Genomic DNA, 25,528 nt, shown 5'->3' with positions numbered 1-25,528 from the left:
CCTGTTCACCCATGACTTCGGGGCCACGCACATCTCCAACTCAATGATCAAGTTTGCAGACGACACAGCAGTGTTAGGCCTGATTAACAACAATGACGAGACAGCCTACAGGGAGGGGTTGAGGGCCCTGGCAGAGTTGTACCAGGATAATAACCTTTCCCTCAACGTCAACAAATCGAAGGAGCTTGATTGTGAACTTCAAGAGACATCAGAGAGAGCATGCCCCCATCCACATTGTCGGGACTCAGTGGAGAGGGTGAAAAGCTTTAAGATCCTCGGTGTGCATATCACTGGCAACCTGAAATGGTCCATCCACAACCTCAGGAGGCTGAAGAAATTTGTCCTGGCCCGTAAAGACCCTCACAAACGTCTACAGATGAACCATTGAGAGTATCTTGTCTGTATCACCACCTGGTATGGCAATTGCACCTTCCGCAACTGCATGGCTCTTCAGAGGGTGGTGTGGTCAGCCCCACGCATTACCGGGGACACATTGCCATCCCTCCAGGACATCTACAGCACCCGGTGTCACAGGAAATCCAAGAAGATCATCAAGGACCTCAGCCACCCGAGCCACGGGTCTGTTCACCCTGCCACCATCTGGAAGGCGGAGACAGTACAGGTGCATCAAGGCTGAGATCGAGAGACTGAAAAACAGCCATCAGACTGTTAAACAGTCACTACTAGCCGACCTCCACCCAGTACCCTGGCCTGAACTTAGTCACTGTTACTAGCCAGCTACCACCCGGTACTCTACCCTGCATCTTAGAGACTGCTGCCCTATGTACAGTGCCTTCAGAAAGTCTTCACACCCCTTGACTTATTCCACATTTTGTTGTGTTACACCCTGAATTCAAAATTGATTAAATCAAACAAAAATCTCACACAACTACACATATTACTCCATAATGACAAAATGAAAACGTGTTTAGAAATGTTAGCAAATGTATTCAAAATGATAGTCAGAAATATCTAATTTACATAAGTATTTGGGAGTCAATACAGTGATTACAGTTGTGAGTCTTTCTGGGTAAGTCTTTAAGAGCTTTGCACACCTGTATTGTACAATATTTGCACATTATTCTTTAAAATATTCTTCAAGCTCTGTTAAGTTGGTTGTTGATCATTGCTAGACAAACATTTTCAAGTTTTGCCATAGATTTTCAAGCCGATTTAAGTCAAAACTGTAACTAGGCCACTCAGGAATGTTCAATGTTGTCTTGGTAAGCAACTCCAGTGTATATCTGGCCTTGTTTTAGGTTATTGACCTGCTGAAAGGTGCATTTGTCTCCCAGTGTCAGACTGAACCAGGGTTTCCTCTAGGATTTTGCCTGTGCTTAGCTCTATTCTGTTTCTTTTTGTCCTAAAAAAACTCCCTAGTTTTGCTGATGACAAGCATACCCATAACATGAGGCAGCCACTGCCATGATTGAAAATATGGAGAGTGCTACTCAGTGATGTGTTGTGCTGAAATAGCCCCCAACATAATACTTTGTATTCAGGACAGTTTTTTCTGTTTTACTTTAATGCCTTTTTGCAAATAGGATGCACACTTTAGAATAGCATGCATCCATTGTTCCTTCCTTTAACTCTGCCATTTAGGTTAGTATTGTGTAACTACACAAGCCATTAAACTCTGTAACTCATGGTGAAATCCCTGAGCGGTTTCCATCCTCTCCGGCATCTGAGTTAGTAAGGATGCCTGTATATTTGTAGTGACTGGGTGTATTGATACACCATCCGAAGTATAATTAATTCACTTCACCATGCTCAAAGGGATATTGAATGTCTGCTTAAATGTTTTTATTTTTACCTATCTACCAATAGGTTCCCTTCTTTGCTAGCCATTGGAAAATCTCCTTGGTCTTTGTGGTTGAATCTGTGTTTAAAATTCACTGCTTGACTGAGGGACCTTACAGATAATTGTATGTGTGGGGTACAGAGATAATGTAGTAACAGATTGAGTCCATGCAACTTATTATGTGACTTGGTAAGCACATTTTATATACTGTATTCTAGTCAATGCTCATCCTATATAACTACGGCTGTACACACCTTTTCTATTCATATACTGTCCATACTTTCTATACACACCATCCTCTTTTTAAAAAAATATCTCAACTTTATATAACAAGGTAGGCCAGTTGAGAACAAGTTCTCATTTACAACTGTGACCTGGCCAAGATAAAGCAAAGCAGTATGACAAAAACAACAACACATAGTTACACATGGGATAACAAACATATAGTCAATAACACAATAGAAAAATGTATGTACAGTGTGTGCAAATGTAGTAAGGTTAGGGAGGTAAGGCAATAAATAGGCCATAGTGGCGAAATAATTTAACATTAACACTGGAGTGATAGATGTACGGATGATGATGTGCAAGTAAAATACTAGGGTGCAAAAGAGCAAAAAAAGAAATAACAATATGGGGCTGAGGTAGTTGGGTGTGCTATTTACTGATGGGCTGTGTACAGGTACAGTGATTGTTAAGCTGCTCTGATAGCTTAAAGTTAGTGAGGGAGATATGTCTCCAGCTTCAGATATTTTTGCAATTCGTTCCAGTCATTGGCAGCATAGAACTGGAAGGAAAGGTGGTCAAAAGAGGTGATGGCTTTGGGGATGACCAGTGAAATATACCTGCTGGAGTGCGTGCTACGGGTGGATGTTGCTATGGTGACCAGTGAGCTGAGATAAGGTGGGGCTTTACCTAGCAAAGACTTGTAGATGACCTGGAGCCAGTGGGTTTGGCGACGAATATGTAACGAGGGCCATCCAACGAGAGCATACAGGTCGCAGTGGTGGGTAGTATATGGGGCTTTGGTGACATAACAGATGGCACTGTGATAGACTATATCCAATTTCCTGATTAGAGTGTTGGAGGCTATTTTGTAAATGACATCGCCGAAGTCGAGGATCGGCAGGAGAGTTAGTTTTACGAGGGTATGTTTGGCAGCAAGGGTATGTTTGGCAGCATGAGTGAAGGAGGCTTTGTTGCGAAATAGGAAGCCGATTCTAGATTTCATTTGTATTGGAGATGCTTAATGTGAGTCTGGAAGGAGAGTTTACAGTCTAACCAGACACCTAGTTATTTGTAATTGTCCAAAGTAGTGATGATAGATGGGCAGCAATCGGTTGAAGAGCATTCATTTAGTTTTGCTTGCATTTAAGAGCAGTTGGAGGCCATGGAAGGAGTTTTGTATGGCATTGAAGCTCGTTTGGAGCTTTGGTAACACAGTTTTCAAGGAAGGGCCAGATGTATACAGAATGCGTAGGTGGATCAGAGAATAACCAGCAGCAAGAGCGACATCATTGATAAATACAGAGAAAGAGTCGGCCCGAGAATTGAACCCTATCCTATGGCACCCCCATAGAGACTGCCAGAGGTCCGGACGACAGGCCCTCCGATTTGAAACACAGAACTCTATCTGAGAAGTAGTTGGTGAACCGGGCGGGACAGTCATTTGAGAAACCAAGGCTATTGATTGACAGAGTCAAAGCCTTGGCCAGGTCGATGAAAATGGCTGCACAGTACTGTGTTTTATCTATGGCGGTTATGATATCATTTAGGACCTTGAGCGTGGCTGAGGTGCACCCATGACCAGCTCAGAAACCAGATTTCATATTGGAGAAGGTATGGTGGGATTCGAAATGGTCGGGGATCTGTTTGTTAACTTGGCTTTAGAAAACTTTAAAAAGGCAGGGCAGGATGGATATAGGTCTATAACAGTTTGGGTCTCAAGTGTCTCCCCCTTTGAGGAGGGGGATGACCGTGGCAGTTTTCCAATCTTTAGGGATCTCAGACGATACGAAAGAGAGGATGAACAGGCTAGTAAATAGGGGTTGCAACAATTTCGGTAGATCATTTTAGAAAGAGAGGGTCCAGATTGTCTAGCCCAGCTGATTTGTAGGGATCCAGATTTTGCAGCTCTTTCAGAACATCAGCTATCTGGATTTGGGTGAAGGAGAAGCGGGGAGGGCTTTGGCAAAATGCTGCGGGGGATGCAGAGCTGTTGGCCAGGGTAAGGGTAGCCAGGTGGAAAGCATGGTCATCCGTAGAAAAATGCTTATTGAAATTATCCATTATCGTAGATTTATTGTTGGTGACAGTGTTTCCTATCCTCAGTGCAGTGGGCAGCTGGGAGGAGGTGCTCTTATTCTCCATGGACATTAGTGGCACAAAACCTTTTGGGATTAGTGCTACAGGATGCAAATTTCTGTTTGAAAAAGCTAGCCTTAGCTTTCCTAACTGACGGTTTATATTGGTTCCTGAATTCCCTGAAAAGTTGCATATCGCTGGGGCTATTCGATGCTAATGCCGTACGCCACAAGATGTTTTTGTGCTGGTCAAGGGCAGTCACGTCTGAAGTGAACCAAGGGCTTTATCTGTTCTTAGTGACACATTTTTTGAATGGGGCATGCTTATATAGATGGTGATGAAAGCACTTTTAAAGAACAACCAGGCATCCTCTACTGACGAGATGAGGTCAATATCCTTCCAGGATACCCGGTCCAGGTTGATTAGAAAGGCCTGCTCGCTGAAGTGTTTTAGGGAGCGTTTGACAGTGATGAGGGGTGTTCAAACCACGGGCCCATTACGGACGCAGTCAATGAGGCAGTGATCGCTGAGATCCTGGTTGAAGACAGCAGAGGTGTATTTAGAGGGAAAGTTGGTCAGGATGATATCTATGAGGGTGCCCATGTTTACAGATTGTAGAACAACCAGGGTGCTAAACAAATCCCAGTCACCTAACAGTACGAACTCTGAAGATAGATGGGGGGCAATCAATTCACATATGGTGTCCAGGGCACAGCTGGGGGCTGAGGGGGTCTATACCAAGCAGCAACAGTGAGAGGCTTATTTCTGGAAAGGTAGATTTTTAAAAGTAGAAGCTCTTACTGTTTGGGCACAGACCTGGATAGTATGACAGAACTCTGCAGGCTATCTCTGCAGCAGATTGCAACTTCGCCCCTTTTGGCAGTTCTATCTTGATGGAAAATGTTGTAGTTGGGGATAGAAATTTCCGAATTTTTGGTGGCCTTCCTAAGCCATGATTCAGAAACGGCTAGGACATCAGGGTTGGCAGAATATGCTAAAGCAGTGAATAAAACACATTTAGGGATGAGGCTTCTGATGTTAACATGCATGGGTTTTATGTTTACAGAAGTCAACAAATGAGAGTGCTTGGGGAATAGGTGTAATGCTGGGGGCTGCAGGGCCTGGGTTAACCTCTACATCAACAGAGGAACAGAGGAAGAGTAGGATAAGGGTACAGCTAAAGGCTATAAGAACTGGTCGGCTAGTGCTTTGGGAACAGAGAATAAAAGGGGCAGATTCCTGGGCATGGTAGAATAGATTCAAGGCATAATGTACAGACAAGGGTATGGTAGGATGTGAGCACAGTGGGGGTAAACCTAGGCATTGAGTGATGATGAGAGAACTTGCAACTCTGGAGACACCAGTTAAGCCAGGTGAGGTCTCCCCATGTGTGGGATGTGTGACAAAAGAGCTATCTAAGCCATGTTGGGCTGGACTAGGGACTCTACAGTGAAATAAAACAATAATAACTAACCGAAACAACAGAAGACAAGACCTTAGAGAGAGGCATGTGTAGCTGAGTGATCATTAGGGTCCAATGAGCAATAGTAGGTGAGTCAGGGAGCTGTTGGTAGTCGCTACTATGCTAAGCGAGCGGGAGGCACGAAGTTCAGAATGCTAGCGGGCCGGGGCTAGCAAAAGAGGAATTGTAGCCCACAAATTAGCGGGTATACCTCTTCGGCTAGCCAGGAGATGGGCCTAGCTCGAGGCTAACTGGTGCTTGCTTTGGGACAGAGGCGTTAGACAGCAGTAGCCACTCAGTTACAGCTAGCTAGCGGCCATGATCTGGTGCAATGGCTTAGAGCTTGCAGCAGGAATCCGGTGATGTGGTGTAGAAAAGCAGTCTGATATGCTCTGGGTTGATATCGCTCTGTGCAAACTGGCAGGTATTGACCGAGCTAAAGCTGGCTGGTGTCCGAGCTAAAGGTGAGCTAGTTATCTGGCTAGCTTCTGATGGAGGTTCCAGTTATAACGTATACAAATAGCAGATCCGTACCACATTGGGTGAGGAGGATTGCAGGAAAGTGTATTTAGATCATAGTGAGATTGAAATATATAGAGTTGAAGTCAGAACTTTACATACACCTTAGCCAACTACATTTAAACTCAGTTTTTCACAATTCTTGTAATCCTAGTAAAAATTCACTGTCTTCGGTCAGGTAGGATCATCACTTAATTTTAAGAATGTGAAATGTCAGAATAATAGTAGAGAGAATTATTTATTTCAGTTTTTATTTCTTTCATCACATTCCCAGTGGGACAGAAGTGTACATACACTCAATTAGTATTTGGTAGCATTGCCTTTAAATTGTTTAACTTGGGTCAAACATTTTGGGTAGCCTTCCACAAGCTTCCCACAATAAATTGAGTGATTTTTGGCCAGGTTTGTATGCCTCTTTGCTGCACACGCTTTTTCAGTTCTGCCCAGAAAAGTTCTATGGGGCTTTGTGATGGCCACTTCAATACCTTGACTTTGTTGTCCTTAAGCCATTTTGCCACAACTTTGGAAGTATATGGTTGGGATCATTGTCCATTTGGAAGACCCATTTGCGACCAAGCTTTATCTTCCTGATTGATGTCTTGAGATGTTGCCTCAATATATCCACATAATTATCCTGCCTCATGATGCCATCTATTTTGTGAAGTGCACCAGTCCCTCCTGCAGCAAAGCACCCCCACAACATGATGCTGCCACCCCCGTGCTTCACGGTTGGGATGGCGTTCTTCGGCTTACAAGCCTCCCTCTTTTTCCCCCAAAGATAATGATGGTCACAGTTCTATTTTTGTTTCATCAGACCAGAGGACATTTCTCCAAAAAGTACGATCTTTGTTCCCATGTGCAGTTTCAAACCGTTGTCTGGCTTTTTTATGGCGGTTTTGGAGCAGTTGCTTCTTCCTCGGTGAGCGACCTTTCAGGTTATGCAGATATAGGACTCATTTTACTGTGGATATACATACTTTGTGCCAGCTTCCTCCACCATCTTCACAAGGTACTTTGCTGTTGTTCTGGGATTGATTTGTACTTTTCGCAACTAAGTACATTAATCTCTAGGAGACAGAACGCGTCTCCTTCCTGAGAGGTATGACGACTGCATACTCCCATGGTGTTTATCCTTGCGTACTATTGTTTGTACAGATGGACGTGATAACTTCAGGCGTTTGAAAATTGCTCCCAAGGATGATCCAGACTTGTGGAGGTCTACAATTCTTTGGCTGATTTCTTTTAATTTTCCCATGATGTGGGGCGGCAGCGTAGCCTGGTGGTTAGAGCGTTGGACTAGTAACTGGAAGGTTGTGAGTTCAAACCCCCCGAGCTGACAAGGTACAAATCTGTCGTTCTGCCCCTGAACAGGCAGTTAACCCACTGTTCCCAGGCCGTCATTGAAAATAAGAATATGTTCTTAACTGACTTGCCTGGTTAAATAAAGGTTAAAAAAAACAAAAACAAAAAAAACATGTCAAGCAAAGAGGCATGAGTTTGAAGGTAGGCCTTGAAATACATCTACAGGTACACCTCCAATTGACTCAAATGATGTTAATTAGCCTATCAGAAGCTTCTAAAGCCATGACATAATTTTCTGGAATTTTCCAAGCTGTTTAAAGGCACAGTCAACTTAGTGTATGTAAACTTCTGACCCACCGGAATTGTGATAGAATGAATTATAAGTGAAAGAATATGTCTGTAAACAATTGTTGAAAAAATGTGTCTTGCACAAAGTAGACTTGCCAAAACTATAGTTTGTTTAACAAGACATTTGTGGAGTGTTTGAAAAACGAGTTTTAATGACTCCAACCTAAGTGTATGTAAACTTCCGATTTCACCTGTTGAAAAAAAAAAACGAGTAAACCGACTGTTTACATGGGACAAGACAAACACACGTCCGACTGCTACGCCATCTTGGATTGGGTGTATATTTATATATATATTTATATTCCGGACTCTGACATCGCTCGTTCTATTATTTCTTAATTCCTTGCTTTACATTTTTAGGATTTGCGGGTTTTGTTTTGTATTGTTAAGTATTACTGCACTGTGGGATAAAGGATCTATGCGTTACATATTTTGAGGAATGGTGAGATGGATTTGTGCATCCACATATGTCCATCTAGCATATAGTCCTTTTTCTTCTAATCGTCCCCTCCTTGATTCTGAATTGTGGGTACTCTCCCTTTATCTCTCTGATGGGGTTGTGTACCCCTAATCTGAGTGCCCAGTAGGAACACTCCTGGTGTGTGTGTGTGTTAGTGTGTGTGTGTGTCTGTGTGATAAATATGAAAGAAGATTAAACAGACTTAACTCTGTGTCTGGCATACAAATTCCAATCACATAACTGTGTTTTTTCTCTTGGTGTGTGTCTGTGTGTCTGTGTGTCTGTGTGTGTGTAGAGGTAGAGGCCTCCTCCCCCATCCACGTAACCCACCAGAGGCTTTAGCTCAAATCCCTGGCTTTCTGCATCACATGACTGATGTTTGCAGCTGGGCATTTGACATACATTTGTTCTGATTATTTTGCTATACTTTTGAAGGGCATTCATGTTCCTCCCCTTTTGTTTTATTACATCTGATTATGTGTCATTACTTTTCAATCTCCCTTTTACTCTTATTGTAATTTTTTATTGAATAACACGCGGGTAGAGTTCCAAATATGTATTTTGAATATGGAGCTCAACAGTGTTTTTCATGCAAGTCGTTATCTGTTGTTTTGCAACAGTGACATTTAGCTTATATAGTTCTACATGTCACTGACTTTTCTCTACCCTACCTATTACCTAACTATCCTATCTCTCTCCCCATGCAGTACACAGTGAGGATGTGGGCTCTACCAGGCTGTACTTTGTGAACGCGTCCCTGCAGAGGCTGACCTACTCCAGCTCGGTGGGGGTGTCTCTGCCCTGCCCGGCGGGCGGCACCCCCACCGCCATCCTGCGCTGGTACCTGGCCACCGGCGATGACATCTACGACGTGCCCCACATCCGCCACGTCCATGCCAACGGCACCCTCCAACTCTACCCCTTCTCACCCTCCGCCTTCAACTCATACATCCACGACAACGACTACTTCTGCACCGCAGAAAACCAGGCTGGCAAGATCCGAAGCCCCAATATCAGAGTCAAAGCTGGTGAGGAGAGGGGAGAAGGGGGCGGGGGGAGAACATAAAAAGCAGAGGGGAAAAGAGTGAATAGGAGAAGAGAGGACAGAATGAAGGGACAGGTGAAGAAGGGAGGGGGAGAGGAAGTAGAGAGGTGAGATAATAGAGGGTGTTGATGCAGAGTGACAGAAGTAACTAAGAGGGCAGCGATAGAGGTTCGATGGCAGAAGGGAGGGGAATGATGGAGAGAGAAAATGTAAACAAGCAAAAGGCAGGGAGTGATTGACAGCTGCCAAAAGCATGCTGGCCACAGCACAAGCCACTCAGAGGCACCTGTACAAACCCTGGTCCCAAATCCAGACCGACCTAGAACACAGTCTACTCTGCTGGGACAACAACTGTAACACAACAACTGTAACAACTGTAACACTGAACTTTGTTACACACGACACAACCATTTAACCCCATCACCATGGTGAATTGGGGCCACCAACCTGTACCCCTAGTTATACTCCACAACCTTCATCTAATCCCTTATGCTTCAACTGGTTTGAACTGTGGCCCACACACATAGGTATGTACATGTGCAGTATGAGTCATATAAGCACCAAAAAACAAATCACTAATGACAGTATCTATGCAGATGTTGCTGATACTGCTGCTGGTTGCTATGCTATTCCTAAAGCATCAGCTGACTTGCGTGATGTTCTCCCTCCATCTTTGTATCTCTATTTCCATCCGTGTCATTCCTTCTCCTCCTCCTCCTCCTCTCTCCTTCCTCCTCTCACATTGTCCTCTGGTACCATGCTAAATATAACCGCAGCAGAACACTTCATTCATTATCTCTCATTATGAAACATAATTGGTGCACTCCATTGATTAGACTTCATGCCAGTGCTATTTAACAAGGTGGACCTCTTATAAAACAACACAGGTTATTGCTGATGTGGGATATATTGTAGATAGCTCTGTGCCTGTTCATCCATTTGATCTATTTCATACAGTATCATATACTGGACAAACTAAGTGGAGGTGAGATGGTCAGTTGAATCAGTTTGTCAAGTGGTCACCTTTACAGTTCTCCTGGACTGTAGGTTCTTCACAACCTCTCTTGTTCCACCTTCCTTCCTAACTCTCCCACTCTCTCTCTCCCTCCCTGTCCATCATTCACATCAGGGCAGACAGTCTCTTCCCCGTCCCTCCTGCTGTCAACATCTGTTTTCATATTCTGCCTCCCAACACCGACCTGCACTAATACATATTCCTACTAATACTAGCTAGCCAAGCCAGTGGAGGATTATGGAGGGAGAGAGAGAGAGAGAGAGAAGCGAAAGAGAAGAGAGAGAGAGAGAAGCGAGAGAGAGAGAGATTGATCTGAGCCGCACGGCAGCCGGTCGGTCTCTCCTCGTTGCTGCTGCTGCCATCATTCCCTCATGACCCCTAAGCCCACCCCCAGGAGACAAGGGATTAGCATTTACAAAACCTTAGCAGCCACGTCCCATATCTAGGGAATTATGTATGGTCAGGGCGTTATGTATGGTCAGGGAGTTATGTATGGTCAGGGAGGTATGTATGGTCAGGGAGGTATGTATGGTCAGGGAGGTATGTATGGTCAGGGAGGTATGTATGGTCAGGGAGGTATGTATGGTCAGGGAGGTATGTATGGTCAGGGAGGTATGTATGGTCAGGGAGTTATGTATGGTCAGGGAGTTATGTATGGTCAGGGAGGTATGTATGGTCAGGGCGTTATGTATGGTCAGAGAGGTATGTATGGTCAGAGAGGTATGTATGGTCAGGGAGTTATGTATGGTCAGGGAGTTATGTATGGTCAGGGCGTTATGTATGGTCAGGGAGTTATGTATGGTCAGGGAGTTATGTATGGTCAGGGAGGTATGTATGGTCAGGGAGGTATGTATGGTCAGGGAGTTATGTATGGTCAGGGAGTTATGTATGGTCAGGGAGCGGTTATGGTCAGGAGGGATGTGGTTCAGAAGTTATAGTCAGGGGTTTCGGGTCACAGTGCTGTGTTAGAGTTAGGTAATATATAATAATAATAATAATATATGCCATTTAGCAGACGCTTTTATCCAAAGCGACTTACAGTCATGTGTGCATACATTCTACGTATGGGTGGTCCCGGGGATCGAACCCACTACCCTGGCGTTACAAGCGCCATGCTCTACCAACTGAGCTACAGAAGGACCACCTTTAGGTCAAAGGGTAGTGTAATGGGGTAACTTGGTTTGTAGTCAGAGTATTTGGAGTATAGGTGTCATATGTTTCACTCTCACTCCTGGTGCTGATGCTGTAGTTACAGTAGAGGAAATAAACCAACCCTAGTCTACTTTCTAGATATCCATCATATTATCTACATTTGTCATTTCGGTGAACAATCTCTTCACTGCATAGCTGCAGTGCGCAATTATTCAAATGTAGATGATACAATTTCCATCTGAGCATATTTTATATGTCTAATCCCTGTTCCTATATCATAGTATTATTTAGACATATTTTATATGTCTAATCCCTGTTCCTATATCATAGTATTATTTAGACATATTTATATGTCTAATCCCTGTTCCTATATCATAGTATTATTTAGACATATTTATATGTCTAATCCCTGTTCCTATATCATAGTATTATTTAGACATATTTATATGTCTATGTATGTCTATGTTTGTCTATGTAGAGTGGATGTAGTGATGTGTATTGATGTGTCGTTTTACTGCACTAGGATCCCAAGTTAATGCAACGCTGCCTGTTCGCTACACTATAATGCTGTTACCAGGGAGGGGGCTTCCAAAGCAGTTTCTTAGCAACCTTCAAATATGTCCTAGCTTCTCCTGATTTCACTAATTAGTTAATGCCCATTCAGGAGAGTGTCAAATATTGCATGAACATGCATGAACAGTGCACCAGCACTACTCCACATCCCAATGGTTTTATTAAGCTGGGGTGTTCTCTCTACTGCAGGTGCTTTAACAGAATCCACTTATTCTGGCATATTTGTTATATTGAGTTGTATACACGACAATAGATTAGTTTCTGGTGTTGATTGTAGCGAGCCAATAATGTTTCTCTTAATCCTTCTCAGAAATTGAGTTGAAAACAGATGTACGATTAGTGTTATTGATGTGTTCAAACAATATCCAAAACCGAATCTGAATTGTTCCCAATATGTTTGCACATTTAATATTATTAGTAGATTATTTTGCAATCCAATGAATGATTCTTACAATATTGACTGCCAGAATACATCTTATGTGTTCCACTACAACTCTGGTATTCACTTTTTCCTAAACCAAAATAAGACTTTTAGATCCTCACACCACCTCCTTAACACTTTGTCTCTCTCTGTATAATAGTGTTCAGGGAGCCGTATACGGTGCGTGTTGCAGACCAACGCTCCATGCGGGGCAACGTGGCCGTGTTCAAGTGCCTCATTCCCACCGCCGTGCAGGAGTACGTCAGCGTGGTGTCCTGGGAGAGAGACACTGTCTCCATCGTCCCAGGTAGGACATCATGGGACAGAGAGGGCTTGGGGGGGGGGCAGGACAGGACAGGGCTGGGTAAATGGCTGGGTAAAGGGTAGGGTTATTAGTCTGTAAGTGTTGTGTGTGAGTTTGTGAGTAAATGTGTCCATATGGCTGCTATTTACAATGCATTCAAAACAAAAGCAAGGGTGAAGCAAGATGCAGTTGTGGTTGTTGTTTTTGAGTGTGTGTGTGTGTGTGTGTGCACGTGTCCTTCTGTATGTTAATGATGTGCTGCTGCTTTGCTCTTTGTATCTCCTGACCTAACTCTAACTCCTGTCTGCTGTTTGTCTGCTCACTGTTCTGGATCACTGATTCTTCCTCCTGCAACTCTCTCCATCATTTCTCCCTCTCGTTGACTTTCTCTCTCTTCATCTTTCTTCTCCCTTTTCTTTTTTTTCTCTCCCCAATTTTGTGCTATCCAATTGGTAGTTACAGTCTTGTCCCATCGCTGCAACTCCTGTACGGACTCGGGAGAGGCAAAGGTCGAGAGCCGTGCGTCCTCTGAAACACAACCCATCCAAGCCGCACTGCTTCTTTACACAAGGCCCTCTTAACCCGGAAGCCAGCCGCACCAATGTGTCGGAAGAAACACCGTACACCTGGCGACTGTGTCAGCCTGCACTGCGCCAGGCCCGCCACAGGAGTCGCTAGTGCGCGATGGGACAAGAACATCTCTGCCGGCCAAACCCTCCCCTAACCTGGCCGACACTGGCCAGTGCCTTAGACCACTGCACCACTCGGGACCACCCTCTCCCTATTCTCTCTCTCCTCTTGCCTCCATCCCTTTCACTCTCGAGCTCCATTGCTCTCTTCCTACATATTCCCCTAACTTTTGACCTTTTGACCTCTCTCTCCACCTTAACCACTCCCTCTCAAACCTTGTCTCTAGCCAACTATCTTCATTTACCTGTCCCCCGGTCTAAACTGATTGACTCCATTGTTTGTTCATTTCTATTTATTCCCTTCTGTATTGTTATCCTAATTTAGATCCATTGTGTCTTTTCCTGACATGCCAACGAGCCTTTGACCTTTTTACAACTTCTACAGTATGTCTCCTGTATTTTCCTCTCTATTGTGTACATTTCTACATTCTCCTTGGATCCCTCCCTGTCCCACATTCATCTTCATTAACCTCATTCGTGTGTGTGTGTGTGTGTGTGTGCACATGTTAGTGTGTTTATTTGTTGTTTTTGTTATATGTACAGTACCAGTCAAAGGTTTAGACCCAAGGGGTTTTTCTGTATTTATACTATTTTCTTCATGGTTGAATAATAGTGAAGACATCAAAACTATGAAATAACACATATGGAACCATGTAGTAACCAAAAAAGTGTTAAACAAATCAAAAATATATTTTAGATTTTAGATTCTTCAAAGTAGCCACTCTTTGCCTTGAACTCGGTGAAGCATTTATTTGGGCTGCAATCTGAGGTGCAGTTAACTCTAAGGAACTTGTCATCTGCAGCAGAGGTAACTCTGGGTCTTCCTTTCCTGTGGCGGTCCTCATGAGAGACAGTTTTATCATAGCGCTTGATGGTTTTTGCAACTGCACTTGAAGAAGTTCTTGAAATTTTCCGTCTTGACTAACCTTCATGTCTTAAAGTAATGATGGACTGTCATTTTGTCTTTGCTTATTTGAGCTGTTCTTGCCATAAAATGGACATGGTATTTTACCAAATAGCGCTATCTTCTGTATACCATCGCTACCTTGTCACAACACAACGGATTGGCACAAACACATTAGGAAGGAAAGAAATTCCACAAATTAACTTTTAACAAGGCACACCTGTTAATTGAAATGCATTCCAGGTGACTACCTCATGAAGCTGGTTGAGAGAATGCCAAGAGTGTGCAAAGCTGTTATCGAGGCAAAGGGTAGCTACTTTGAAGAATCTCAAATATATTTTGAACACTTTTTTGGATACTACATTATTCTATATGTGTTATTTCATAGTTTTGATGTCTTCACTATTATTATACAATGTAGAAAATAGTACATATAAAGAAAAACCCTGGAATGAGTAGGTGTGTCCAAACTTTTGACTGGTACTGTATATATAGTCGTCTATATTTGTGTGTTTAGGGGAAGTTATTGCATTAATAGTGTACATGTGTTAAATATCCTTAGTTATCATGGATAATGGCGCCGACTGAGATGGCCGCCTCGCTTCGCGTTCCTAGGAAACTATGCAGTTTTTTGTTTTTTACGTGTTATTTCTTACATTAGTACCCCAGGTCATCTTAGGTTTCATTACATACAGTCGAGAAGAACTACTGAATATAAGATCAGCGTCAACTCACCATCAGTACAACCAAGAATATGTTTTCCGCGACGCGGATCCTGTGTTCTGCCTTACAAACAGGACAACGGAATGGATCGCATGCAGCGACCCAAGGAAACGACTCCGAAAAAGAGGGAAACGCGGCGGTGTTCTGGTCAGACTCCGAAAAAGGGGCACATCGCGCACCACTTCCCAGCATTCTTCTTGCCAATGTCCAGTCTCTCGACAACAAGGTTGACGAAATCCGAGCAAGGGTAGCATTCCAGAGGGACATCAGAGACTGTAACATTCTTTGCTTCACGGAAACATGGCTTACTGGGAAGACGCTATCCAGGGCGGTGCAGCCAACGGGTTTCTCCACGCATCGCGCCGACAGAAACATACATCTCTCTGGTAAGAAGAGTGGCGGGGGCGTATGCCTCATGACTAACGGGACATGGTGTGATGAAGGAAACATACAGGAACTCAAATCCTTCTGTTCACCTGATTTAGAATTCCTCACAATCAAATGTAGACCGCATTATCTTCCAAGAGAATTCTCTTCGATTATAATCACAGCCGTATATATCCCCCCCCAAGCAGACACATCGATGGCTCTGAACGAACTTTATTTAACTCTTTGCAAACTGGAAACCATTTATCCGGAGGTTGCATTCATTGTAGCTGGGGATTTTAACAAAGCTAATCTGAAAACAAGACTCCCTAAATTTTATCAGCATATCGATTGCGCAACCAGGGGTGGTAAAACCTTGGATCATTGTTACTCTAACTTCCGCGACGCATATAAGGCCCTGCCCCGCCCCCCTTTCGGGAAAGCTGACCACGACTCCATTTTGCTGATCCCTGCCTACAGGCAGAAATTAAAACAAGAGGCTCCCACGCTGAGGTCTGTCCAACGCTGGTCAGACCAAGCTGACTCTACACTCCAAGACTGCTTCCATCACGTGGACTGGGACATGTTTCGTATTGCGTCAGATGGAAATATTGATGAATACGCTGATTCGGTGTGCGAGTTCATTAGAACGTGCGTCGAAGATGTCGTTCCCATAGCAACGATAAAAACGTTCCCAAACCAGAAACCGTGGATTGATGGCAGCATTCGCATGAAACTGAAAGCGCGAACCACTGCTTTTAATCAGGGCAAGGTGTCTGGTAACATGTCCGAATATAAACAATGCAGCTATTCCCTCCGCAAGGCTATTAAACAAGCTAAGCGTCAGTACAGAGACAAAGTGGAATCTCAATTCAATGGCTCAGACACAAGAGGCATGTGGCAGGGTCTACAGTCAATCACGGACTACAAGATGAAATCCAGCCCAGTCACGGACCAGGACGTCTTGCTCCCAGGCAGACTAAATAACTTTTTGCCCGCTTTGAGGACAATACAGTGCCACTGACACGGCCTGCAATGAAAACATGCGGTCTCTCCTTCACTGCAGCCGAGGTGAGTAAGACATTTAAACGTGTTAACCCTCGCAAGGCTGCAGGCCCAGACGGCATCCCCAGCCGCGCCCTTAGAGCATGCGCAGACCAGCTGGCCGGTGTGTTTACGGACATATTCAATCAATCCCTATACCAGTCTGCTGTTCCCACATGCTTCAAGAGAGCCACCATTGTTCCTGTTCCCAAGAAAGCTAAGGTAACTGAGCTAAACGACTACCGCCCCGTAGCACTCACTTCCGTCATCATGAAGTGCTTTGAGAGACTAGTCAAGGACCATATCACCTCCACCCTACCTGACACCCTAGACCCACTCCAATTTGCTTACCGCCCAAATAGGTCCACAGACGATGCAATCTCAACCACACTGCACACTGCCCTAACCCACCTGGACAAGAGGAATACCTATGTGAGAATGCTGTTCATCGACTACAGCTCGGCATTCAACACCAAAGTACCCTCCAAGCTCGTCATCAAGCTCGAGACCCTGGGTCTCGACCCCGCCCTGTGCAACTGGGTACTGGACTTCCTGACGGGCCGCCCCCAGGTGGTGAGGGTAGGCAACAACATCTCCTCCCCGCTGATCCTCAACACGGGGGCCCCACAAGGGTGCGTTCTGAGCCCTCTCCTGTACTCCCTGTTCACCCACGACTGCGTGGCCACGCACGCCTCCAACTCAATCATCAAGTTTGCGGACGACACAACAGTGGTAGGCTTGATTACCAACAATGACGAGACGGCCTACAGGGAGGAGGTGAGGGCCCTCGGAGTGTGGTGTCAGGAAAATAACCTCACACTCAACGTCAACAAAACTAAGGAGATGATTGTGGACTTCAGGAAACAGCAGAGGGAACACCCCCTATCCACATCGATGGAACAGTAGTGGAGAGGGTAGCTAGTTTTAAGTTCCTCGGCATACACATCACAGACAAACTGAATTGGTCCACTCACACTGACAGCGTCGTGAAGAAGGCGCAGCAGCGCCTATTCAACCTCAGGAGGCTGAAGAAATTCGGCTTGTCACCAAAAGCACTCACAAACTTCTACAGATGCACAATCAAGAGCATCCTGGCGGGCTGTATCACCGCCTGGTACGGCAACTGCTCCGCCCTCAACCGTAAGGCTCTCCAGAGGGTAGTGAGGACTGCACAACGCATCACCGGGGGCAAACTACCTGCCCTCCAGGACACCTACACCACCCGTTGTTACAGGAAGGCCATAAAGATCATCAAGGACATCAACCACCCGAACCACTGCCTGTTCACCCCGCTATCATCCAGAAGGCGAGGTCAGTACAGGTGCATCAAAGCTGGGACCGAGAGACTGAAAAACAGCTTCTATCTCAAGGCCATCAGACTGTTAAACAGCCACCACTAACATTGAGTGGCTGCTGCCAACACACTGTCATTGACACTGACCCAACTCCAGCCATTTTAATAATGGGAATTGATGGGAAATGATGTAAATATATCACTAGCCACTTTAAACAATGCTACCTTATATAATGTTACTTACCCTACATTATTCATCTCATATGCATATGTATATACTGTACTCTACATCATCGACTGCATCCTTATGTAATACATGTATCACTAGCCACTTTAACTATGCCACTTTGTTTACTTTGTCTACACACTCATCTCATATGTATATACTGTACTCAATACCATCTACTGTATGCTGCTCTGAACCATCACTCATTCATATATCCTTATGTACATATTCCTTATCCCCTTACACTGTGTATAAGACAGTAGTTTTGGAATTGTTAGTTAGATTACTTGTTGGTTATCACTGCATTGTCGGCACTAGAAGCACAAGCATTTCGCTACACTCGCATTTAACATCTGCTAACCATGTGTATGTGACAAATACAATTGGATTTGATTTGATTTGATTTGATAATGCAACAGATAACAATAAACATCTCCAATGCTGTGACGTGAAACTCTTTTACAATAACAAAGTGGAAGGTGGAGAGGGAGAGAACAGAGAGGAGAGAAAGAGGCAAAGAAAGAGAAGCAAGGAGGGTAGTGGGGCAAGAACAGCCTCAGGACCTGGCAGATGGCGTTCTATATACATGCATAACACACACACACACACACACACACACACACACACACACACACACACACACACACACACACACACACACACACACACACACACACACACACACACACACACACACACACACACACACACACACACACACACACACACACACACACACACACACACACACACACACACACACACACACACACACACACACACACACACACACAGACAGACTGTGCGAATGAATGTTTGGTGTATGTTTGAGACACATTATGCTTATGTCAGTTACGAGGAGCTTGGACAGACTACCTGGCATTTTATATCATTTTATTTCTTATCAGCCTGGTTTGACTGTATCTATTTCTATTTCTTGTAGTATATTTCCGTGATAATGCCCATGAAGACGGAGGAGGATATATTGGCGCAGGTGTTGTTAGGCCCGAAAACAGTCCCACATAAACACCGGCTTTCCATTATCCCTTTTCCCAACATCTTCAAACAATGATTGACATATTTTCATTAAAAAACGTTATTTTGATGAATTTATTCATACTATTTAATTCTTCCACAAGATATACAGTAGTCCCGACACAAATATTGGGTTGCTACCCAAGCCGGGATGACTTACAGTCAAGTCAAACAGTGCAACCAGAATAACAACAAAGTAGCTGCATTTGCATTTGTTTGAGCTGTTTTCTAGTGACATTTATTTGGATACATCCATAACAATGAGCTAATGAGGCACGATTTCACCTGGCATAGAAAATGTGCTCACCAGTCAGTACACTGTTGTTCAGTGGAGCTAGCCAACAACACAGCTAACACAATCACTTGTGTGGGGCGGCAGGGTATCCTAGTGGTTAGAGCGTTGGACTAGTAACCATAAAGGTTGCAAGTTTAAATCCCCAAGCTGACAAGGTACCAATCTGTCGTTCTGCCCCTGAACAGGCAGTTAACCCACTGTTCCTAGGCCGTCATTGAAAATAAGAATTTGTTCTTAACTGACTTGCCTACTTAAATAAAGGAAAAATAAAACTTCAAACTGAAGCTGGAAAGACTCTAAACTAGATGCACTTCAGTTAGTTTGACCTGTTTTCTCTTGATAGTTCTTTGTATATATCCATAAAAATGATGCTGATTCATGATTTCCACTGGCTGAGAAAAGCTGCCTGTCTGTCTGTCTCATCCTGTCTGTCTCATCCTGTCTGTCTCATCCTGTCTGTCTCATCCTGTCTGTCTCATCCTGTCTGTCTCATCCTGTCTGTCTCATCCCGACTCCCGAAACGTTCATTACTATGGGACAGCTGGAAATCAGATTTGAATATTGAAACAATGTTGCAAATGTCAGAGAGACAGACAGCAAGGTTTATACAAATCTCTGCTGTTGAAAACACTAAATGTTAGTCTAAAAGAAATGTGAGATAATATCTGGATGCTTTTTATAATGGACATCAAGTTAATAAAATGCCTAGCTAGGCTGACAAGACAGTGGATTGCATAGTCAAATGGAATAGAGTAAACAGGCATTTTAACATCATAGATTTAGCCAGAGGTAACTTGTGAAATAGACTAATCAGAATTCAGGATTAGTGCTGTACTGTATTGTAATGTGGCTGTATCGTGCTGTACTGTGGCTGTACTGTGTTGTACTGTACTGTGGCTGTACTGTACTGTTATGTGGCTGTACTGTACTGTACTGTGGCTGTACTGTGCTGTACTGTGCTGTACTGTGCTGTACTGTGGCTGTACTGTGTTGTACTGTACTGTGGCTGTACTGTACTGTTATGTGGCTGTACTGTACTGTACTGTGGCTGTACTGTGGCTGTACTGTGCTGTACTGTGCTGTACTGTGGCTGTACTGTGTTGTACTGTATTGTGGCTGTACTGTGCTGTACTGTGGCTGTACTGTGGCTGTACTGTGCTGTACTGTGGCTGTACTGTGTTGTACTGTACTGTGGCTGTACTGTACTGTTATGTGGCTGTACTGTGGCTGTACTGTGGCTGTACTGTTATGTGGCTGTACTGTGGCTGTACTGTTATGTGTCTGTACTGTGGCTGTACTGTACTTTGGCTGTACTGTACTGTTATGTGGCTGTACTGTACTGTGGCTGTACTATGGCTGTACTGTGGCTGTACTGTACTGTTGTGTGGCTGTACTGTACTGTACTGTACTGTGTCTGTACTGTACTGTTGTGTGGCTGTACTGTACTGTACTGTGGCTGTACTGTACTGTTGTGTGGCTGTACTGTACTGTACTGTGGCTGTACTGTACTGTACTCTACTGTACTGTACTGTGGCTGTACTGTTCTGGTCTGGTCTGTACTGTACTGTACTGTACTGTACTGTACTGTACTGTACTGTACTGTACTGTACTGTACTGTACTGTACTGTTGTGTGGCTGTACTGTACTGTACTGTACTGTGGCTGTACTGTACTGTTGTGTGGCTGTACTGTGACTGTACTGTACTGTGGCTGTGCTGTACTGTACTTTACTGTGGCTGTACTGTACTGTTATGTGTCTGTACTGTACTGTACTGTGGCTGTACTGTACTGTGGCTGTACTGTACTGTACTGTGGCTGTACTGTACTGTTGTGTGGCTGTACTGTACTGTACTGTGTCTGTACTGTACTGTGGCTGTACTGTACTGTGGCTCTACTGTACTGTACTGTGGCTGTACTGTACTGTTGTGTGGCTGTACTGTACTGTGGCTGTGCTGTTCTGTTGTGTGGCTGTACTGTACTGTGGCTGTGCTGTTCTGTTGTGTGGCTGTACTGTACTGTACTGTGGCTATACTGTACGGTACTGTGGCTGTACTCTACTGTTGCGTGGCTATACTGTACTGTACTGTGGCTGTACTGTACTGTACTGTACTGTGGCTGTGCTGTTCTGTTTTGTGTCTGTACTGTACTGTGGCTGTACTGTACTGTTGTGTGGCTGTACTGTACTGTTGTGTGGCTATACTGTACTGTACTGTGGCTGTACTGTACTGTTGTGTGGCTGTACTGTACTGTACTCTGGCTGTGCTGTTCTGTTGTGTGGCTGTACTGTACTGTACTGTACTGTGGCTGTGCTGTTCTGTTGTGTGGCTGTACTGTACTGTTGTGTGGCTATACTGTGACTGTACTGTACTGTGGCTGTACTGTGACTGTACTGTACTGTGGCTGTACTGTACTGTGGCTATACTGTACCGTGTATAATTAGTGTAATTAGTGTGGATATCAGATGGTGAACACGGTGAGCTGCTCACTGAAATGAGCATTCAACATTCCTCTACACTAAACAGCACAGTTAAATACACCACACAGCACAGTTAAATACACCACACACCAGGTAAAAACACCACAGTGCAGCAGTCAAATAAACTAAGTAAACACTAAATAGACCAGTATACAATATACAGTATTGTACACAGCAGCACAGTACACATTATACACAATACAGAGGTCAGTGCAATACAGTTAAATACACTACAAAGCACAGAAAATGCACTCTGCAGTTGTTCTTCTAGCCCAGCACTAACACAAATGATTCACGCCTAATTAACTAATCATCAAGCCCCTTATTATCTGAATCAGGTGTGTAAGTGCTGTGCTGGGACAAAAATTTGCACCCTTCTGTGACCACATGCGGGACCAGGATTGAACATAATTGCACTCCAGGACAGCATTGTTTAACCTTGACCCAGGACCACCCCAATCAACAAAGGAGACAATGACCTCATCATAATAACAGCACAGCAATCTAGTAATCTCTCTCTGTGCATTGCGGCATCGCTCTGAAACACACCACATCTGCCATACCAATCTATAATCTGCCCATAGCGCTATACAATCTGAGCAACGCAATCTCTCCCACTCACACACACACGCAAACACATACACACATACATACTTCCAGCCACACAAACATACATGTATAGCTAGCACACATAAACACATACACACTTTGAATGATTGGGGAATACTGAGAAACATGCATTATATAAAGGCTCAGGTGGGTCAGTGAACTCTGATGTCCTATTGAATGACAGCCCTGCTCCTGTTCAACTAATAAGCTGTCCCCTCATTCAGCCAATCAGCTATCTGCTCACCTCTCTATTTCAGACCCTCTTACCTGCTTGCTCTGTCCATTCCATGATCTGCTCACTTTCTCCATCTTTCTCACTATCCATCCTCTCTCTTTCTCTACCATAGACAGATCAGAGAGGAGACAATGAGAGAGAGAGAACCCAGGTCTAAAGACTGCTCAGATAGGCCTAATGAAGACAGGGAGATTGAAATTGATTTTGTGTGTGTAAGCTCTCTGGCTATCTGGTTATCTGAGCACAGCCCAGTAATTGGATGGTCATTGTAAACAATGGCAGGCATCTTTCTCAGGAGAGTGTGGGTGTGGTAGTGTGTGTTAGTGTGTGGTAGTGTGTGGTAGTGTGTGGTAGTGTGTGGTAGTGTGTGTTAGTGTGTGGTAGTGTGTGATAGTGTGTGGTAGTGTGTGGTAGTGTGTGTGATGGAGCTGAAGAAGATGTATCTTGGTCTATTTGCAGCTGTGTGTTTGAGCTGGTTGTAACTGAAGGACAGTCAGGATCAACCCTGTGTTAGGAATTGAGTTATCATTATGAAAATGGGTTGTATTTTCTATCTGTATTTAATATGTAAACTGTTTCAGATGACAAAATCAATTTCCCTGAATATATTTCAGACTGACTTAGTTCATATAATGGTTTCATATGGTTTATGGTCATGGTGTGTGGATGGAGACAGTTACTGTAAGGTGTGTGGATGGAGACAGATACTGTATGGTGTGTGGATGGAGACAGTTACTGTATGGTGTGTGGATGGAGACAGTTACTGTATGGTGTGTGGATGGAGACAGTTACTGTAAGGTGTGTGGATGGAGACAGTTACTGTAAGGTGTGTGGATGGAGACAGTTACTGTAAGGTGTGTGGATGGAGACAGTTACTGTAAGGTGTGTGGATGGAGACAGTTGCTGTAAGGTGTGTGGATGGAGACAGTTACTGTATGGTGTGTGGATGGAGACAGTTACTGTATGGTGTGTGGATGGAGACAGTTACTGTATGGTGTGTGGATGGAGACAGTTACTGTAAGGTGTGTGGATGGAGACAGTTACTGTATGGTGTGTGGATGGAGACAGTTACTGTATGGTGTGTGGATGGAGACAGTTACTGTATGGTGTGTGGATGGAGACAGTTACTGTATGGTGTGTGGATGGAGACAGTTACTGTATGGTGTGTGGATGGAGACAGTTACTGTATGGTGTGTGGATGGAGACAGTTACTGTATGGTGTGTGGATGGAGACAGTTACTGTAAGGTGTGTGGATGGAGACAGTTACTGTAAGGTGTGTGGATGGAGACAGTTACTGTAAGGTGTGTGGATGGTGACAGTTACTGTACGGTGTGTGGATGGAGACAGTTGCTGTAAGGTGTGTGGATGGAGACAGTTACTGTAAGGTGTGTGGATGGAGACAGTTACTGTATGGTGTGTGGATGGAGACAGTTACTGTATGGTGTGTGGATGGAGACAGTTACTGTATGGTGTGTGGATGGAGACAGTTACTGTATGGTGTGTGGATGGAGACAGTTACTGTATGGTGTGTGGATGGAGACAGTTACTGTATGGTGTGTGGATGGAGACAGTTACTGTATGGTGTGTGGATGGAGACAGTTACTGTAAGGTGTGTGGATGGAGACAGTTACTGTAAGGTGTGTGGATGGAGACAGTTACTGTAAGGTGTGTGCTAGGAGATATTTCCAAAGAGTTAGTCCTTAATTCTTTCATTTGGCATAAATAATTCCACTTCCAAACAAAACACCCCTCTCTCTCTCTTTCCCTATTTCTCTTTCCCTCTCTTTCTCCTCCCCTCTCTTCATATCAGTTAATTTAACATAGGGCTGCCTGATTGCTTTTAGCATTAATATTCTAATAAGGTTTGTGTATAAATTAGTAATGCAATCCGGCAACCAGCGTACTTCTCCCCTCTCTTTTCCCCTCTCTCTCTCTCTCGCTCTCTCACACACACACACACACATACTCTCTCTCTCTCTCTCTCTCTCTCTCTCTCTCTCTCTCTCTCTGTCGTGCTCTCTCTCTGTCGCGCTCTCTCTCTCTCTCTCTCACACACACACACATACTCTATCTCTCTCTCTCTGTCGCTCTCCGATGAAAATATAAAGTGATGCATTGGGAACTAAAACTGATTAGATGAGGGAGATCATGGAAAGGAGGGAAGGTGGAAGAACAGGTGAGAGAGAAGATGAGAAACCACACAGGAGAGTAGGTTAGGAAAAGCCAGGAAGGAACAGATGCTGTAGGGGAAGGAGGGATAGAGAGGAGAAAGAAGAATGAAGAAGGATAATGAGTGTGTGTGTGTCGCCTGGCCCACTTTACTGTCCGGCCAGGACAGCGGGGGGTGAGAGGGGAAGGGGGTGGGGCAGTCTGACCTATTTCCCCCCACCACCACCACCACACATCTCATGCCATCCCATCCCTTGTCGCCAACTCCATCGGACACATGAGAGCCTGTGATACGCTAATCACTTAGTTAGATGAGTGAGACGATGGAGAGGGAGCATGGATAGAGGAGGGAAGAGATGGGAGCTAGATAGAGAGAGAGGGGAGTGGGGTTGAGAATAAAGAGAGACACAGAGAGATCTTTGCATGCAGATTTAGCCGGTCTCTCTTTCTCCACAGAAAGCTAATGAGTGTGTCTGATGAATAGAGGCAGCGGCAACAGATGGCTACGGCCACATGGTGGCCCAGGGAAGATGCCCAGCGCCTCCACCTAGCCCACCTGGCTCACACATTACCCCCTCTCCTCCTCTCTCACCCCCTCTACTGCATTGTAGCATCATACCTCACTGCAGCACAACCAACAGCTGACAGTGGACATCATCTAGGTTGTTGTCATACACAAATACCTGTAATTATGATACCGGGATATTAGCTGGCCCTGTAGCTGAACCTGTTGACTGTAGTGGGATCTGGGCCTAGCTGG

At 44.5% G+C, this 25,528-nt stretch overlaps 1 protein-coding gene across 6 annotated transcripts in view; it reads left to right on the top strand.

The window, feature by feature from the left end:
• Nucleotides 1–25,528, top strand: part of LOC123998660 (Down syndrome cell adhesion molecule-like protein 1 homolog) — a 103,475-nt gene that overhangs the window by 8,096 nt on the left and 69,851 nt on the right. For all 6 annotated transcript variants that reach the window (XM_046303750.1, XM_046303747.1, XM_046303749.1 and 3 more), the window contains exons 2-3: nt 8,901–9,221; nt 12,560–12,706. In XM_046303750.1, coding sequence (XP_046159706.1) covers nt 8,901–9,221; nt 12,560–12,706 — 468 coding nt within the window. The remainder of the gene's footprint in view (nt 1–8,900; nt 9,222–12,559; nt 12,707–25,528) is intronic.

This window comes from Oncorhynchus gorbuscha, linkage group LG16, assembly GCF_021184085.1.
Source record: "Oncorhynchus gorbuscha isolate QuinsamMale2020 ecotype Even-year linkage group LG16, OgorEven_v1.0, whole genome shotgun sequence".
Lineage (NCBI taxonomy): Eukaryota > Metazoa > Chordata > Actinopteri > Salmoniformes > Salmonidae > Oncorhynchus > Oncorhynchus gorbuscha.
The sequence above is the reverse complement of the archived record's forward strand: the minus strand, read 5'-3'. Positions and strand labels throughout refer to the sequence as shown.